Source organism: Diuraphis noxia, unplaced genomic scaffold (assembly GCF_037042655.1).
Source record: "Diuraphis noxia isolate RWA-SAM2 unplaced genomic scaffold, SU_Dnox_SAM2 contig0004, whole genome shotgun sequence".
Classification (NCBI taxonomy): Eukaryota; Metazoa; Arthropoda; class Insecta; order Hemiptera; family Aphididae; genus Diuraphis; species Diuraphis noxia.
In genome coordinates, this window is record NW_028301714.1 from 5804044 (window position 1) to 5821578 (window position 17535).

The window sequence follows — 17535 nt, forward strand, 5'->3', positions numbered from 1 at the left end:
GTAAATCAATAAAAGAAACTAAACTTCCACCCACTAGTAGAGGCATAACCCTGGAATAGTTAACGGCATAGCCACCCCCCCAAGCAAAGTTTTGCAACAGTAAGTTAAATCAATTCAATCATGAGCGGACGCGGTAAAGCAGGAAAAGCAAAATGAGGCAAATCCAAGACCAGGTCGTCCCGTGCCGGACTCCAATTCCCGGTCGGTCGTATCCATCGTCTACTAAGAAAAGGAAATTACGCTGAACGTGTCGGAGCTGGAGCACCCGTGTATTTGGCCGCTGTCATGGAATACTTTCTGTACAGTGTTTAGGGATAGTCGGCTATCTAGTTGTTTATATATGTCTATGAGTAAAAATATATAAAAGTATATACAATGATTAAACATTTACTTAATAAGTTACAACTATTCAGGATTCATAAAATAATATGGTTTTCATATCATTATCTTGAAGATTAATGTTTGGATGTATATAAAAATGAAATATATAACATATATGGTGGCCCTGAAAAGGGGCGATTAATCTATTTATGTTATAAATAAAGTTATTAACCTGGTAACTCTAAGTAATGTGGTACTAACTACCTACTATGTAATATTTAATTTCAGAGTCAACTCGTTGAATCGAATAGCTCATGAACTACACATCTCTACTAATTTTCATTCAATATTTATTTTTGTGAGAACTCGTAACAAAAAAAAACCTTTATGGAGTTATGGTATAATTTGTATTTATACTTTATTGATTAATAAATTTATATAAACAGTAGATTTAATCTAAAAAGATAAACTCGAAATTTTTAAATGAATTGCTTATTATAGAATGATTGTAATGATAATTAAATGATTTTTAAATTATCGAACATAAACTTTTTGAGACGAAGATGTCATATTTTCTTTAAAAAAATAATTATTTGTATTTTTTTTATTATTATTATATTTAAAAAAGTTGTTTGTATTTTCTTTATCAAAATATTAAACAAAAATATTTTTTATTTTAAACTAATTAATAAATTAAACATTAAAACATTAAAATGCTTAAAAAAAAAAATCATCTTTATTAAGAATTTTAATTAATCTATCAGATTCTGAACGATGAATGTATTGATTTTACCATGATGTGTGTTTTTTTTTTTTTTTTTTTTTTTTTTTTGTGTCTGTCATCACGTTTTGGGGCAGTAAAAATGCTTCGATTTTTGACTTCAGTACCTCGTTCGATCAGAAAGTAAATCTAGTTGGTACTTGGGGGGGTCAAAAGTAAAAAATTCTTAATGCTTTTCTAAATAATTGAGAAAAACAAACTAAAAATTAAGGGAAAAATGGGAAATTTTACGCACACTCATTTTTCGATAAAATCGATTTTGGTTTTTGATGTAACTTTAAAACAAATGACCATAGATACATGAAATTTTCATCTAATGTTTATATAAGTATATTCTATCCACCATGCAATTTTCAAAAAATTTCGACTTAAGTTGAACTATTCATAGGCATTTCAAATTTTTGATCATTATTAGTTTTTTTTTAATTAATATCGATAAAAATTTATTTGTTAGGCAGAAAAGCTTGAAAATTTAATACAAGGCTCTTAACATATTGTTACAATAGCAGTTGAAAAATAAAAGAAATTCATAGTCACAATTTTTTTTTATAAGCATTCAAAGTTTGAATTTTGACAAAATACGTAAAAATCACGAAAATTCACAAATTATTTTAAGCTAGAAATTCATAAAAAAATTTCTTTTTAAATCTAAGATTTAAAAATTTAATACAAGATTCCTTACAAGTTTTTCAATCTTTATCACAAATAAAAATTCCACCGGAAATTCAAATTAAATTTTTATGAGCATTTGAAATTTAAATTTTTACAACATTGGATTTTCACTTTTAGCGATTTCCTTATTTTGGTGTAACTCTAAAACAAATTACCGCAGATACTTGATATTTTGACTGAATGTTTATATAGGCGTTTTATATATTTGATAAAATTTTCAAAATATTTAGATTTGTTTTGAGCTGTTTACTGACATTTTAATTTTTCAACTTTTTTAGTTTTTTTTTCTATAAATATCGATAAAAATTTATTTGTTAGGTAGAAAAGCTTGAAAATTTAATACAAGGCTACTAACACATTATAACAATAGAAGTTAAAAAATATTAAAAATTCGTAGGCACGATTTTTTTTTATAAGCATTTAAAGTTCAAATTTTGACTAAATACGTAAAAATTACTGCAATGTTCAAATTATCTTAGATAGAAATTCATAAAAGTTTTCTTTTTAATTCTAAGATTTGAAAATTTAATACAAGGCTCCTAACATATTTTTACAATAGAAGTTGAAAAATAAAAGAAATACATAGTCACAATTTTTTTTATAAGCATTCAAAGTTTGAATTTTTACAACATATTATGTAAAGATCACGAAAATTCGTAAATTATTTTATGCTAGAAATTCATAAAAATGTTTCCTTTTATATCTAAGATTTGAAAATTTAATACAAGGCTCATTATTTATTTTTACAAAAGCTATTGAAAAATAAAATAAATATATAGTCGCAATTTTTTTTTATAAGCATTTAAAGTTCAAATTTTGACTAAATACGTAAAAATTACGGCAATGTTCAAATTATCTTAGATAGAAATTCATAAAAGTTTTCCTTTTTAATTCTAATATTTGAAAATTTAATACAAGGCTCCTAACATATTTTTACAATAAAAATTGAAAAATAAAAGAAATGCGTAGTCACAATTTTTTTTTTACGAGCATTCAAAGTTTGAATTTTGACAACATATGTGAAAATCACGAAAATTCGCAAATTATTTCAAACTAGAAATTCATAAAAATTTTTCTTTTTAAATCTAAGATTTGAAAATTTTTAATAATCTATAATATATCCTAGACAGATAAACCGTCTTCGCTCAGAATCGTTTTTTGTATACAATGATATAATATCATTGGATTCAAATTTAATTCCATCCATTACAGTAACCCACTGTACAGCAGAGCGACATACACGACTTACCCGCTTTTTTTTTTTATGTTGAAATTGTGTTTTGAAATTTTGCTTCTTGTTTAAGATGAATTATTTAATAATTTTTAATGTCAAATTAAAGGTTATACATGTTGACAAATATCCTTAGAATTTTAAGAGGTCTTAAATGTAATTTAATTGACGGAGCTAAAGAATTATGAAAACAATTTAAAATAAATGAAATGAATAAATATAAATAATCTAAATTTAATTAGATTTACAATATAAAAGTTATTGAAATTGTCTTTCTTTCGAATAATAGTTCGTCATTATAAAATTAAATAACCTATCCCTGACACAAAAATAACGGTTTTTAAACTATATCTACATAATATTATGTAGATATAGTTAGTTATAATTAGGCACCTGCGTATTATCAATTCATAATTTAAGGAATTGATTATTATTATTATCACCGTCAGTTCCCACATTGATGAATATAACCTAACAATATGATGAACATGAATAATATAATATTATAGTGGAGCCCAGTCTGGCCAGCTGATCCACCATCTGATAAATGGTAATAATTGCACACACACAACACACGGATAGGTTATTAACGGATTATAAAATTCACAATAACTGAATAATGTAAAACAAGTGGTGATTTGCTATCATTTCAAATGGTAATAATCAGTGATATGTCGATTAGCACCTGCACTATTACAATTTTAAAAAAGAGGCAATTCGAGATCTCGAAATATAAAATGTAATAATATTAAATTATAGGGAGCTTCACACTGGCTATCAAATTTAAGAGGATATAAACGCAAACGTAAATGTAGGAAAAACTGGAACATGTGCGTAAATTCGATTTTGAATTTTGGTGAACTCTAAAACAAATTAATGAAACTTAATGATCATGAAATTTTAACAAATGTATTTATTAGCATTTGCTGCATAAGTATTTCAAATCTTATAAAGTTATTTATTGACACTCAGTCTTCAATATTCTTCGAGTTTTTATTCTATAAATGTCAATGAAATATTTTATTTATTTATTAATTATTTATTCGTTTTGTCCAAAAGCTGGAACCATTTAACATACGGTTCCTAAATTTATTTCGATATGATATATAAAAATTGGAAGATATTAAAAATACATTAACACGATTCTTTTTTATTAATGTTTTAAGTTAAAGTTTGACAAAATTTATAAAATTGAAAATTTACAAGTGACTTAATTAACATACCCTAAACTGTCAAACCGTCTCCATTCAGTAATGTTTTTTGTATACAATGATATATAATTTAAATTTAATACCATCCATTACAGACTACAGTAACCAAAACCAACTGTACGATAGCGATATGATATAGTAATCGCTTTCTCTAATAATAAATTTAGTTTTGAAATGTAATTAAAATTCTTTATTCTACTGGTACAGCAATCCTGAAGTTTATATATTTGGCCCAAGTATATTATGAGTCATTTTTGGTAATTTATGACTATTAATTCTAAATTATAAAAAATACTTTAATCCTTGAATTTATTTGGGTCTCGATATACTCAACTATAAAACATTACACATTACACATATTTATCGGATGTCCCCAAATAGAGTGTATATTTTGAAACAAATTTTCACGTGCACACCATACTAAGCAATATCACGTCGTTTTCTTTAATAGCCAACATTTCGAAAACTTAATATTTCGCATTTTATACTTTAATGGTAGATAATAAAATAGATTTGTTGGTGTTATAAATATTAATTATACATTTATACAGCTAAATACAATTATTATACAATCTAACAGCATACATCTATAATTGACTATGATGTACCTATTTATTCAACAAAAATTACATATAATCCATGAGGAGGGGAGGTTTCGCAATATAAAATATAAATTGGTGGTCCTGAAAAGGACCGTTTTAAAGGGAATAAACTTAAATTTTACTTCTTCTTGGGGGCAGTGGTTTTTTTAGTCGGAGACTTTTTCGACTTCGGTTTGACAACAGCAGGCTTTTTAGTTTTGGCCGGAGACTTCTTCGGTTTTACCGCAGTCTTTGTTTTTTTGGGCGCAACAACAGCTTTCTTTGCTTTTTTGGCTGCTGGTTCGCCGGTCGTGGGTTTCTTCGTAGCCGGTAACTTCTTCTTCGGAGTTCCAACGGCTTTCACTTTCTTGACAAGCGATTTCTTCTTTTTCGCTGCGACCTTCTTCGGTTTTGCCTCCACTACGGGTAACTTGAAATGTCCCGATGCACCAGTGCCTTTGGTCTGCACCACGGAACCGTTGGCTACGGCCGCTTTCAGAAATTTTCTGATGAACGGAGCCAACTTGGCGGGGTCAACTTTGTAGTTGGCAGCCAAGTATTTTTTGATGGCCGGCAACGACGAACCTTTTTTCTCATTGAGTTCTTTGATGGCTTTGGTGACCATCACGGCCGTACTCGGATGCAGTGCAGTAGACTTCGATGCTTTAGAAGCAGCAGTCTTCTTTTTTGCAGGAGATTTCTTCGAGGTCGGCGATGCCACGACTGGAGTCGGGGTTGTGACAACTGTGTCTGTCATGTTGGAATCGAAATTGCTTGTAACGAAAAATACTTCAACGTTGACTGCGACGATGCCGGGCGGTCACAAAATGACCAACTATATACAGTGCGCCGTACCGACTAGTAAACTATTGTAATTCACGTCGTCCTCCGAGTCATGATTGTACAAACGTTTTTTACGATTTATTAGCAGTAAATAGTAGTACGAATCTGGTTTTAAACTTTTTGGAAAGTCAACTAAATTCTAAACGATTATCAATGATTAATATGATGCCTATCGGTATAACAAATCAACCACGAGTCGTTATTCCTGTACTTTTCATCGCGATTTTGTAAACCGTGTTCAAAGGGTGGTCGTATGACTAAAACCTGTTAAAAATTAACAAAATAGTTCTCCACACATTCTACACGAGTTTCCCAAGACCGTAGAATTTACAGATTGTCGATTGGCCAATTTCCCGATGAATAATGGCTTTCCGAAAATGACGATTTTGGGTTTCTGGTGTGGCTCAGTGTCAACGACGTTTTTACCACTGTCATTTTTACGAACCTAACTTTACCAATAAACCTAATGTTAATCGTGTTTAACATAATTATTTTGAAAAATAATTTAAAAAATATATTATTCAAGGGTTTTAGCCGGAACTCAATTTTAAATGAACAAAATAGGCATAACTCTATTTTGCATCGTCTATTTTGTTTCGTGACTGAAAAAAATTTCGATCTTTTATTTTATATTTAATTTCTGTTGAATTGATTTTTATGTATAACTAACATATATTCTAGGTCAAGACCGTTGATGGGGGGTTCTGGTAGGGGTCCAACCCTATGTATAAATAAATGTGAAAAATATATAAATATCTAACTATAATATGTAGATAAACCTATTATTATTGATCATTATAAATATTTTTATGTATCATTGTATATTATTATATTATATATTTTTATTTATTTGTTAATACCAATTCTGCTAAATAAATAAAAACAACATTAATTTTTTTTGTCGTACTTTTAATTTTATTTCATTATAAAACATACCAGTGGAATTCACATTTTTTTCAAGTTAATAAATAAACTTACTTGTGAAGTTTACATGTTATAAATCCAAATCTAAAATCGACTAAATGAATATCAGTGAAATTTACAATCCCCCTTAGATCTTGATGATAGTATCTAACAATTGATAAATTCCATAACTTCAATTCCCAAGTAGTTTTAACTTAAATTGCAATGTTATAATTTAAAACAATTTCAATGCAACACTTAATATTGTTTTCTCCCACAAAGACTACGTAGATATAATTAAAAAGTATAATACTATTCACCTAAAATCATTTCTTTGGATTTTACTGATTGATTTAGGGTGGATGGTTTTCCACACAACGATGAAATCGTTGTCGATTTATATTTTAAAATATTATATACTGTAGTCACTTAGAAACTTTTGATAAGTACGTTTCCAGGTGTGTCATTATTACTTACCTATATTTCAACCAGATTTTAACTCACATAATTTATTTAACATGGCATTTAAGTACGACATTATAACATTGATCGAACTAGTAGAGCAACCTCCAACATTGTGGGATAAGTTCACTGATGATTATAAAGATAGAATTTTAAAAAAACATGAGCGGAGAGAAGTATTTTCATTTCTATAAAATCATTTTGGAGAAATGAGTAATGAAGATCAACATAAAATTGGTATGTTTATAGTTCAAATAATAGTTTATTAGTTTATTACGAAGTACACAATTGCTATGTGAAAAATTATAGTAATAATAATATTTGTAACTATGTATAGTAGGTATCAGTATACAATATTGTCAATTATTATTAGGTAAAATAATTCAAATTACATAACTATTTAAAAAAATACATTATAAAAGTTGGTTCACATTACACGTCATAGTATTATAATAGTATAATTAATAAAAAAAAATGAACGATATCAATATTTGAAAAATACGTAATTAAATGCTTGACATTTGCCATGGTAGAGAACTAGGACTTATAAAATAGTTAGCAAAATAATCTCTAATTTCATTAGCAGTTCGTCCACCTCTATTTGTAGGAACACGTTGAATACTTGTAAATCCATTTGAAGGAATATCTAAATTTTCAATTTGCTCGCCCAATTAATAACATCTTTCTTGCGTACCACATTGTGTAAAATTACACACGCTTTAACAATATCTTTGGCGAATGGTTTAGAAACATTTAAAGTCTTATGTAAAATCTGCCATTTGTTTGAAAGGATTACAAAAGTACATTTTTCATATCTGCGGGTACGTGTCAAACGATAATTAAAAATAAGTTTAGTTATATTTAATTGATGCCTTCCATATGGTCTTAATAGATTATTAGAAAGTGCAAAAGCTTCATCGCCAACTAACACATAAGGTAAATTTTCATTAAAAAAATTATTTAATGGTTCTGATGTTGGAATATTTAAGTTTTGTTCGTTTAACAATTTCCAAAAAACAGTTTCTTTAAAAACAGATGAATCACAATCTTTACCAAATACACCTAATATGTCTACGTAAATAAATTGATAGTTAGAATCTACTACAGCCATGAGAACGATAGAAAAATAATGTTTATAATAATAATTAGGATTCATAGATCCACTATTAGAACATTTTTTTACACGTACCTATAATATGTTTACCGTCTACTGCTCCGAGACAGCGAGGAAAATGTGCTGACTTTTCAAATTCATTTGCTATTTCTCTCCATTTTCTTTCACAAGGCTTTGGTAAATATTCTTCTTTAAATATCCTTCATAGGCAATTGAGAGCAAACATCTTTCACAATTTTTCGTATTGTTGAAATACCTAGTCGATAGTAATAATAACGTTCTGTAAATGTATTACCAGTTGCTAAATATCTGCAAAAAATATTTTAAAACAATGTTATAATTGTATATAATAAATAATAATATAGTAGGTATATTAATATATACCTATAACATTAATGTAATATAATTTATTAATTTATAATATTATGATGTATCTAATATATTTTAATATATAATAATATTAATTATGAAAGAATTAAAATTATTTAATTAAATTTTAAAATTATATTTGAAGGTGAATTAATTATTCAAAAATGGGGAAATATAAGAGATGCATTTGTGAGGTCTCTAAAATTTCTAATTTCATATTTTCAATTGTGTTGAGTAAAACGAAAAAATCAGTTATGTTGTAAAATCAATTTTTAACGAAATCGATTAAGTTTTGCTGGTCTAAATCAAAAGTTCAATAACTGTAGATACATTGATATTCCAACAAATGGTTTTATGTACGTCATGATTATTGTAAAAATGTTTTGACCCTTATTATGAACTATGTACCTATTGCTATGAAAAAATTTCAATGTGTCAGAGTTATTTTACAATTATTGTCGATAATTAATGTTTTTGCTTAGTCAAAAACCTTTAAAATATAATGTTATGATTAAGTATTAATAACATTTGTAATAGGAACGGATGTTGTAGTTATTAAACAACAACTGTGAAATATAGTCATTGTAAAACATTTAGTATTAGGTAAGAAATTAGTTAGGTATTGTAAATTAGTATAAAAAAAGTACTATTCTGAAACTGCGGTAAAGCACTTTTTTATATAGGAGGGATTGTCCTATTTGTTGTAGATATAAGGAAGAATTATGATAATGGAAGGTAGTTGCAGGAATGGAACGTGTACATTGTATATGTCCAATTAATACAAACTACTGATACTTATTAGAGCTTGTTTATTTATTTAAAAGTATCTAACTTAAATTCAAACTCTACAAGTACGAGGCTACGGTCAACCAACTTGTAACAATAATATAAGATTCCTCATAAGTTTTCTGAATTTAACTAAAATAAAATTTAAACTATAATAGATATTAGATAGTGACATTAGTTTATTAATAATATTTGTTTGTTTATATACAAACTGTAGTTGTTATGTAACTACACATTTCCCTAGAAACGAGTGTTGTTGAAATCATCAGGAAATAAGTCATTTCTATTACTAAACTATTTTCGGTTATAAAGTAATATTTTATCAAATGTTAATTTGTTTTATAATTAATTATTTTACCATACTTCAATTTGTTTTATAATTATTTATTTTATCGTATTTTAATCTGTTTTATATTAAATATCAAATATGATGAATTCAGATATTTCCAATGAAGATACTAAGTCTTACCCAAATTTAAAACCTGTATGGATAGACGAGTAAGTACTTTTTACAGCTACATAATAATTTAATCAGTTAGTCCAATTGTTAACACCACTGAAGACATTATACTGTGCATTAAACCTATTGTTGAGTACAATTTTGATATCTGGTTTTGATATCATAATACCAGTCTTGTCATTTGGAAAAGGTTCATTGGATATATTGAGGTTCGCTAGCTACCTCTTAAACATTGATAAAAGTTTGAGGAATCTAACTTTATGATTTCTTTCCTTTTATGGTACATTTAAACTTACTTTCTATAGCTGACCAGTAGTAGACATGTAAAATGTAACTAACAAAATGTTTCATCAAAATGTACTCAATGAAAAAATTAACTCTCCTAATTTACCATCCCAATATCTCATCTCGTGAACGCAATAAACGATCATTCACGAACGCGTTCTATCTAAGCACCAAATATAATACATACTTATTGTTATTTTTGACCGAATGATCAATACATTATTTTAACATAAGTGTGATATAGAAATACCAATAATTTATCTATATTATAATTATAATTTTACAGTAACGATTCGTACTCTCCAACAATAGAACTCGAGAAGAAGTTAGAAAGTATTAAAAAAAAATATAATGAATTAAATTATGAGCACTTGGAGCTTAAAAATTATTGTGAATCGATGGAAACTGAGTTAAAAGCAATGAAAGAGGAGAAGTTAAAATTAGAAACTTTATGTGAAGTAAGTTGGAGTTAGTTATAAAACAAACGGATGTGTCGATTCTGAGCAAAAATAACCTAAGGAATTGCTTAAGAATTTCTTAATAATATATTATATTTTATAATTGTTACCATAACTAAGCTTAATGATTATTTTTAATTTTAGAAAAATACTGCACAAATACCCAACTATAGACTAAAAATCGTAGAATTGAATAAAATGAACAAAGAATTAAAATCGGAAAAAAAAGAACTAGAAATGAACATAGATAACTATAAATCAAAACGTAATGGAGTTGATCAACAACTAAAAGACGCTATACATGAAAATTTTACTTTAAGGGTAATTTTACAGAAAAAAAGTTAATTGAATGTCAATGATAATGAGTATACAAATTAAATTATTTTAGATGAACAACAAAAAATTGTTACAAGAAAAAAAAGCTTGTGAAGATGGAAAATTGAAAAATATTAAGGATAAAGATATTTTAAAATCGGAAAATGAAAAGACAAAGGCTATAATTAACGATCTCAAAGTGATTTTAAAGCAATTTAGTATTAAAAATTAATAATAATACAACCTAATATATAAAATATAATACATAATTTATTTTAGATCGAAATCTTAGCGTACAAGTCACAAATATCATTGCATAATGAACAGTTACAAGCCAAAGATATAATTTGTAGTAGACTAATTTTGGATAATAAAATAAAAGATACTAATATCAAACAATATCTGGTGAATAATTTATTACATGTCATACCTAATATTAATATACCTACTATAATGTTTGAAAAATAAATTAAACATACTTATTATTACTGTGTACTGATTAAAAGGAGGAAAATAAGAAACATCAAAAATATGTTGCTGTTACCAATAAAAAATATTTTGATACTCAAAGAAAATGTCGAAAATCGATAAATGAATATGCAGGCCTACAGAAAGAAAACTTGCGTCTAAAAGGAGAGATTGTGCGTTTTTTTTTTATTTTATTACATTAATAATTTTTAGGTACCTATTGTGTTAAGATATTAAAAACTGGATGATATTTTTTATAGGTGACAAACACAGCATTTATAGAAGAAATTCAATCATTGAAATCGAGACATCGGAATACTATAAGACAATTAAGAAAAGTGGAATCTTTGGTGCGAAGACAAGAATTACAAATTCTAAGCCAACAAAACAAAATTGTAACTAAAATATGAATAACTGAAGTTGATTTCATATTATATCTTATTAAACATTTTTGTATTTTAGGCAGAAGTTGAGAGACTAAAAGTTAGATATATTTATACCGGGAAAGACATTACTGAATATAAAAAAGAAATACAACAATGGAAGGATAAATATACAGATTTGAGGTTACAATTTGATAATCTTGATTGTCCTTTCGTAAGCTGCATTATTGTTATAAATATACATTTTTAAATTACAATAAATATTAATAAATAAAATAACATACATAATAATAAAGTATAACATTATAAGTGAAGACTTCTAGCTTTAAGTTCAGAGTACCTTAATTATGTAGAATCAATCACCTACAAGCTCTATCCTCAAACTCCCTTGGCACCACTATACCTATCAGTTGTTTCTACTTAAAATTGTATTATTATTATTAAATATTATTAAAACGTAAAAATTAATTAATAATATGTCGAATCCATAATACGATTGATACGTTTTATTTAAAATTAATGTTTTAAATGATAATATACCTAAGTAAAGAATGTTCGGTGACCGATTTCAAAAGTTTTAATTTCAGTGTATCACACAACCCGTCAAATGCGATCGCCTGTATTAGTAGTTGTTTTTATTAGGATTAAATAATTTAAATATTCTTTGTATAATTAGCTCTAAAATGTCATCCCCCGCTTAGTTTTCATCTTGTTTTCACTCTACGCCCACAAAATGTACCAATTAGATCCAACATATTGCAAGAAATTTATAATAAGCAGATAAATAATTAATGATAGAATTTATGTATAATAGATACATATTTTATATTCTACACCCATATTTCAGTGACAGTTAAAATTTTTTTTAAAGTTAGTTAATTTTATAAATGTACAAGTTATATAATATTAAAATGTTATATATTTATGTTTACTAATGCAAATATTATTATTTATTTTACTTCGCAGTTTCAATCAAAATACGGTAAAAACGACGTACCCAATGAGTCAATATGCGGTAAATGTTAACCTCATTTTTAACTTAACTCTATATACCATTATACTTAGATCATTAAGAATGGGATCTGTACAAACATATTTTATATTATGATTACCTGTAATAACATTATATTTCATATTTTCATCACATAAATTTAATTTCTCTTATTTTTTTAAATTGTTTTTCTTTGATTTAGTTATTAAATACTAATACTCTTGTTATAGGTTTTTTAAATTTTTTTTAATATTCATACTATGGATAAAAAAAGGTCCCATTTGAGCGATAGATTTTTCAAGGTGTACTTAGGTACCAATTTTTTTTTTAGTCTTATTGGCCTTCTATAGTTGCTATACAATTTCCAAACGGGCTGATAGTGTATGACTAATGTAAACAATATAATGTTAAAATATAATATAATCAAAATCAAAATCCGTATAGATAATTATTATTTATTATATATCCATCTATGTATATTGTATATGTATATTATTGGTATACCTAACCTACATGGGCTGCATGACAAAGTCTATATTATCCAACATCCAGCTTTAAATTTTGAACTCATCAAAATGGGTATATTTTAATATTATAAACTTTCAACCATCATGCATGTGCTAAACGTATGTACACAAAATACATGTATATAGAGTATATAGGTACTATAACGAAGAAAAATTGTTTTGTTTTCAATTTTGGCACACTAATTTAAAAACTAAAATGAGGCATTGTATATTTTGTAAAGAACAAATTCACAAAATGTTACCAACTTGTAATTTTAAAGTGTTTCACAATATTATTTGAAACCAACCCATGCTCTATATATACTATAAATTACCAATTGTTATGACATCGTAAGTTTAGTTAATAATGCTAAGCCTCCTCGCTTAATATGCTGTAATTATCTTTTCCATAAGCAATACCATTTATTTTTATTTAATTTAATTGATACTTTATAATTATAATTTAAACTCATCACCATTATTATATATTCTGGTATTGTTAACTATATCTCTTTCTGTACTGTTATTGAGACTTAATAAATAAATATCGTGATTTTTGAACTGAACGTGTTTTAAAAATTATTTTTACAGATGTATTGAATGAAAAACATTATATAAGTAGAATACATGTTTTAGAACTCAAGATAAAAACGTACCTACACATTTTATTACTAGATACGCCATAAATTACAAGTAACCCTTATAACATGCTAAATCTTTATGTTTAATAGATTATATGAACAAATAGAGGCTTTAAAAAATAAAGATAGATTACAATACCAGAGAGCTATGAATCAGTGTTCGTACGATCGTAAAAAGGCTGAAGCAACAATTAAAGAATTAAAAAAAGTAACCAATCCATTTAAAATTCAACTAGCTAATAGAGATGCAACGATTTCGACTTTAGACAAGCAACTTCGAATACAAAGTGTAAGAACATAAAACAGTTACAATATAATAAAAAGCCTTATGATAAAATAATTTAATGTTTTTTCTTATAGACAATAATCAATAACAATGATAAAAATGAACTTGGAATACAATCCACAGTTTTTGGCAATAAAGTTAAATATTTACAAAATATAATGGAAGCAAATAAAAGAGGTATATTATATATTTTAAATATTTTATTAACATATTACATATTATGTCTAACTTTATTGTTCTTTACTATTTTTAAAATATGTTAGACTCTAACATACAATGTTAGGTAGGTATCTATAGATATCTACTTATTAGCCGTCATAGACTTGAAGGTAACATTATTTGTAAGCTTGTAAAGTCCTTAATTTTGAATGAAAATGTAATGTTATGTGATAAAAATATTGTCTGGTAATGCCAATATGATTTAAATTAAAATATTTAATATAAGGTTTAATGTAACGAGGGACGTAATTTTATAACTTTCCAATTATTATCTTACCCAATACTTGACTAGTGTTGACTACACATTAATACTTAAATCATTTAGGTACCTTCAAAAACATCATACAATGTATGCAGATCACATTCTTTCAATTTTAACACAGTATATTCATCCATTGTATTTGTATAATCTGTGTAGGAAAATTATAGGTAGGTAGTTGAACTAAATAAATTGATAATATTAGGAGATACCTATGTAGAAAATGTAGGTAGAAGCAAGTATATAAGTACCTGCATGGCTTGATGAGACGCAATCGTATGCTCAATCTGCGGAAACGCACTGAGCGTACGTACCGGCCGCAGTGGCTAGCTCTTGGATGGGTGATCACCTGGTATTTTTTAGCAACATATCCTTGCCACACATACACAAACACGTGTTACAACCCTACCCAATTTAAAAAACTACAAACAAAAAATACACAAAAAAATAACCCCTACCCTACCATCCCAATGGTTTATGTTGCCGCGGGTTTCGTTTACAAAAAAAAAACTTACAATAATTCTTCATTAGATGGAAATCTATGAAAAGCTAAATTTGAATTTAATTTCCCTGTATTGTAACAATATTTTGTTAACCATGACTTTTTAGAACATATTTTTATTTTTCATAAGTTTTTATATTATACAAAACAAATATTGATCTTTATACGAAAAAATAGCCATTTTTGTTTACAGCCACTTAACATTTTGGATGTACCTATTTATTATATGAATTATGCCTAGGATATAGGCAAAAACAGTACAACTGAGGGCTCCGTATGTCCTGCTGATTACCATTAACTTTCTTGTATTATCATTTGTAGGATTTGATACTATACTGTTTAGTTTTAGTATAAAATACAGAGGAATGACTGAGACACGACAATATACGACACAAGTTTCCGATATTTTGTAGTCGGTATTGTCATTATTGTCTCACCACGCAGCCAACAATACGTATTAATCATGGAGGGGACTTTAATTATTTTATATTATAACTATGATATACCACAACGAATTAATAGGAAATCCCATTATTTTTAATCCAACTCAATAATATGATTAAAATACAACCTATTTACCTATTTATACAGCAGAATTAACCCATGGTTGGACAATATTATACTATAAATAATAGTTGTACAAACCAAACTGAATAGTTAAATTTATACATAACTGTAACATTTAGTTAATTTTACTAGCATTATTCAACTATTCATAACAAGTACACACAGCTATAAATTGTAGTGGTAGCAACGAAACTACTAATTACGGTACATAGTCATATAAAATAGTTAAAATATAAAATATTTAACTATTTACTATTACTAAATTGTTTTTTCTGTGTACAATAATTAATTTTCATTGTTCCAGAATCAATTGAATCAAGACAAGAAATAAATAAATTAAAATCAACTGTTACAAGATTTACACACGAAAACCAGAATTTAAAGAAAAGTGTAGAAAATTTCGAAATGATAAATAAAACGATAGTAAAGAGCAATTATAAACAACCAAGGGCATATTCCATCGAAGAAGTAAGACAATATTCTTAAATGAAACCATTATTTACTAACCAAACAATGATTAACTTCATAATACCTATACGTAAGTACATTACAAACGTAGTAGGTATTCAGTATCAAAAAAAAAAAAAAATGTACAACTACTATTTCTTCTAATATATGATGTTCCTATTGTTATTATTATTGAAAGTGTATTTGGTAAAAAATGTATAATTTGTATTTATACTTTAATTTTAGTCGTTGCAGAAAAAAAACTATAGATTGCAAGATCAGCTCAATGTGGAAAAATCAAAGTACTCTGATCTCTTAACTCAATTTAAAAATTTAAAAGATCAAAATGAGATAAATCATAAAGCAAACGTAAAAAATTTAAACGACGCACTAAGTGAAATCCGGAGGCTGAAATGTTTACCTAAAGAATTAATGTATTTATACATATTTAATAATAATTAATAAACCTATAAACTATAATTAGTATAATATATAATAGAATAATATATCAATAATTAATTTTAAATTAATTTATAGGATAAAAGACAATATTTTGGAGAAATTGAAGGAAGAAAATAATTTAATAAAATCTAAAACGAAAGATCATGAAAACAGATTGAAATACATGCAAAATAATTTATCAAAATTAAACAATAAAACGGCGCACCGTGTTTTAAGCACAAGAGTGCTCGAGGTCAATAATACATATTTAAAATGGAAAAAAAATATCTATTCTTTGATTTAAATTTAATACTAATCCTATATTATGTTACAGATGGTATGTCCTGAAATGAATAAGAACAAGAAAGTAAACGATGTATTAGTTAATTCTATTATAAAATGTCGTACTAAATTGAATGAATCAAATCTGACAAAGAATCAAAAGTATAAAGGTAAAAGTATTTAGGTACAAGTAAGATTTTATCAAAGCAGACTACCTGTAATGTAGTAGGTCTAATGGTGGTAAAATAATTGGTTTTATAAATATTTTAACAAAATTATAAAACAGTGATATTTTATCTATTTATGTATGAGCTATTTAAAAAATAATCTTTAATAAATTATTAATTTAAACTTCTCCAAAAAAAGATGTAATAGTATTTAAAATTTTTTTTTTATTTACCAAATATTAATTGACTTATTTTATTTAATTTTACATTTTATTTAAATAATTCAATTTTATCATAAAATGATTATGATTAAAAATCAAGTATAAAATACATAATATTATAATATTTAATTCAAAACATGTTATTGCTAAAAGTCAAAATAATCACAAATGATGCATAACTAGATCATTTTTATGACACGTCTTAAATTAAAAACACTTAATATTATTCTAAACAGCTTATAAAAAACACTTGAAAACAAAATGTTTGTCTAAGTACTTTTTATACTCACTTTATACAGCTTCTAAAAAATAAATAATTTGAAATCAACACTAACATATTAATTAATACATAATATTCTCAAT

General features: G+C 26.3%; 4 protein-coding genes across 4 annotated transcripts; 2 read left to right on the plus strand and 2 right to left on the minus strand.

Moving 5' to 3' along the window:
- Positions 1-4898: 4898 nt before the first annotated feature.
- On the minus strand, positions 4899-5592 carry LOC149055549 (histone H1-like). The gene has a single exon (XM_089227348.1). It carries the CDS (start codon positions 5552-5554, stop codon positions 4937-4939), a length of 618 nt encoding a protein of 205 aa, XP_089083474.1. The 5' UTR covers positions 5555-5592; the 3' UTR covers positions 4899-4936.
- Positions 5593-7651: 2059 nt separating this feature from the next.
- LOC107171161 (uncharacterized) lies at positions 7652-8116 on the minus strand. Its single transcript, XM_015521396.1, has one exon. It carries the CDS (start codon positions 8114-8116, stop codon positions 7652-7654), a length of 465 nt encoding a protein of 154 aa, XP_015376882.1.
- Positions 8117-9704: 1588 nt separating this feature from the next.
- On the plus strand, positions 9705-12669 carry LOC107167896 (uncharacterized). The gene is made up of 9 exons (XM_089225733.1): positions 9705-9772; positions 10306-10477; positions 10622-10798; positions 10866-10991; positions 11072-11197; positions 11299-11433; positions 11521-11655; positions 11723-11857; positions 12610-12669. The coding sequence occupies exons 1-9, from the start codon at positions 9705-9707 to the stop codon at positions 12667-12669; spliced, it is 1134 nt and encodes a 377-aa protein (XP_089081859.1).
- Positions 12670-13929: 1260 nt separating this feature from the next.
- Positions 13930-16968, plus strand: LOC149055550 (uncharacterized). The gene is made up of 6 exons (XM_089227347.1): positions 13930-14070; positions 14142-14244; positions 15919-16082; positions 16308-16495; positions 16599-16755; positions 16837-16968. The coding sequence occupies exons 1-6, from the start codon at positions 13930-13932 to the stop codon at positions 16966-16968; spliced, it is 885 nt and encodes a 294-aa protein (XP_089083473.1).
- The last annotated feature ends 567 nt before the right edge of the window (positions 16969-17535 follow it).

Excerpts from the sequence above, each read along its gene's own strand:
- LOC149055549 (XM_089227348.1), bottom strand. The coding sequence starts at position 5,554 with ATGACAGACACAGTTGTCACAACCCCGACTCCAGTCGTGGCATCGCCG.
- LOC107171161 (XM_015521396.1), bottom strand. The coding sequence starts at position 8,116 with ATGGCTGTAGTAGATTCTAACTATCAATTTATTTACGTAGACATATTA.
- LOC107167896 (XM_089225733.1), top strand. The coding sequence starts at position 9,705 with ATGAATTCAGATATTTCCAATGAAGATACTAAGTCTTACCCAAATTTA. Across the intron at positions 10,799-10,865 it reads ATGAAAATTTTACTTTAAGG|ATGAACAACAAAAAATTGTT; the intron begins GTAATTTTACAG and ends AAATTATTTTAG. Across the intron at positions 11,198-11,298 it reads CTAATATCAAACAATATCTG|GAGGAAAATAAGAAACATCA; the intron begins GTGAATAATTTA and ends ACTGATTAAAAG.
- LOC149055550 (XM_089227347.1), top strand. The coding sequence starts at position 13,930 with ATGAATCAGTGTTCGTACGATCGTAAAAAGGCTGAAGCAACAATTAAA. Across the intron at positions 14,245-15,918 it reads AATGGAAGCAAATAAAAGAG|AATCAATTGAATCAAGACAA; the intron begins GTATATTATATA and ends TCATTGTTCCAG. Across the intron at positions 16,083-16,307 it reads GGGCATATTCCATCGAAGAA|TCGTTGCAGAAAAAAAACTA; the intron begins GTAAGACAATAT and ends CTTTAATTTTAG.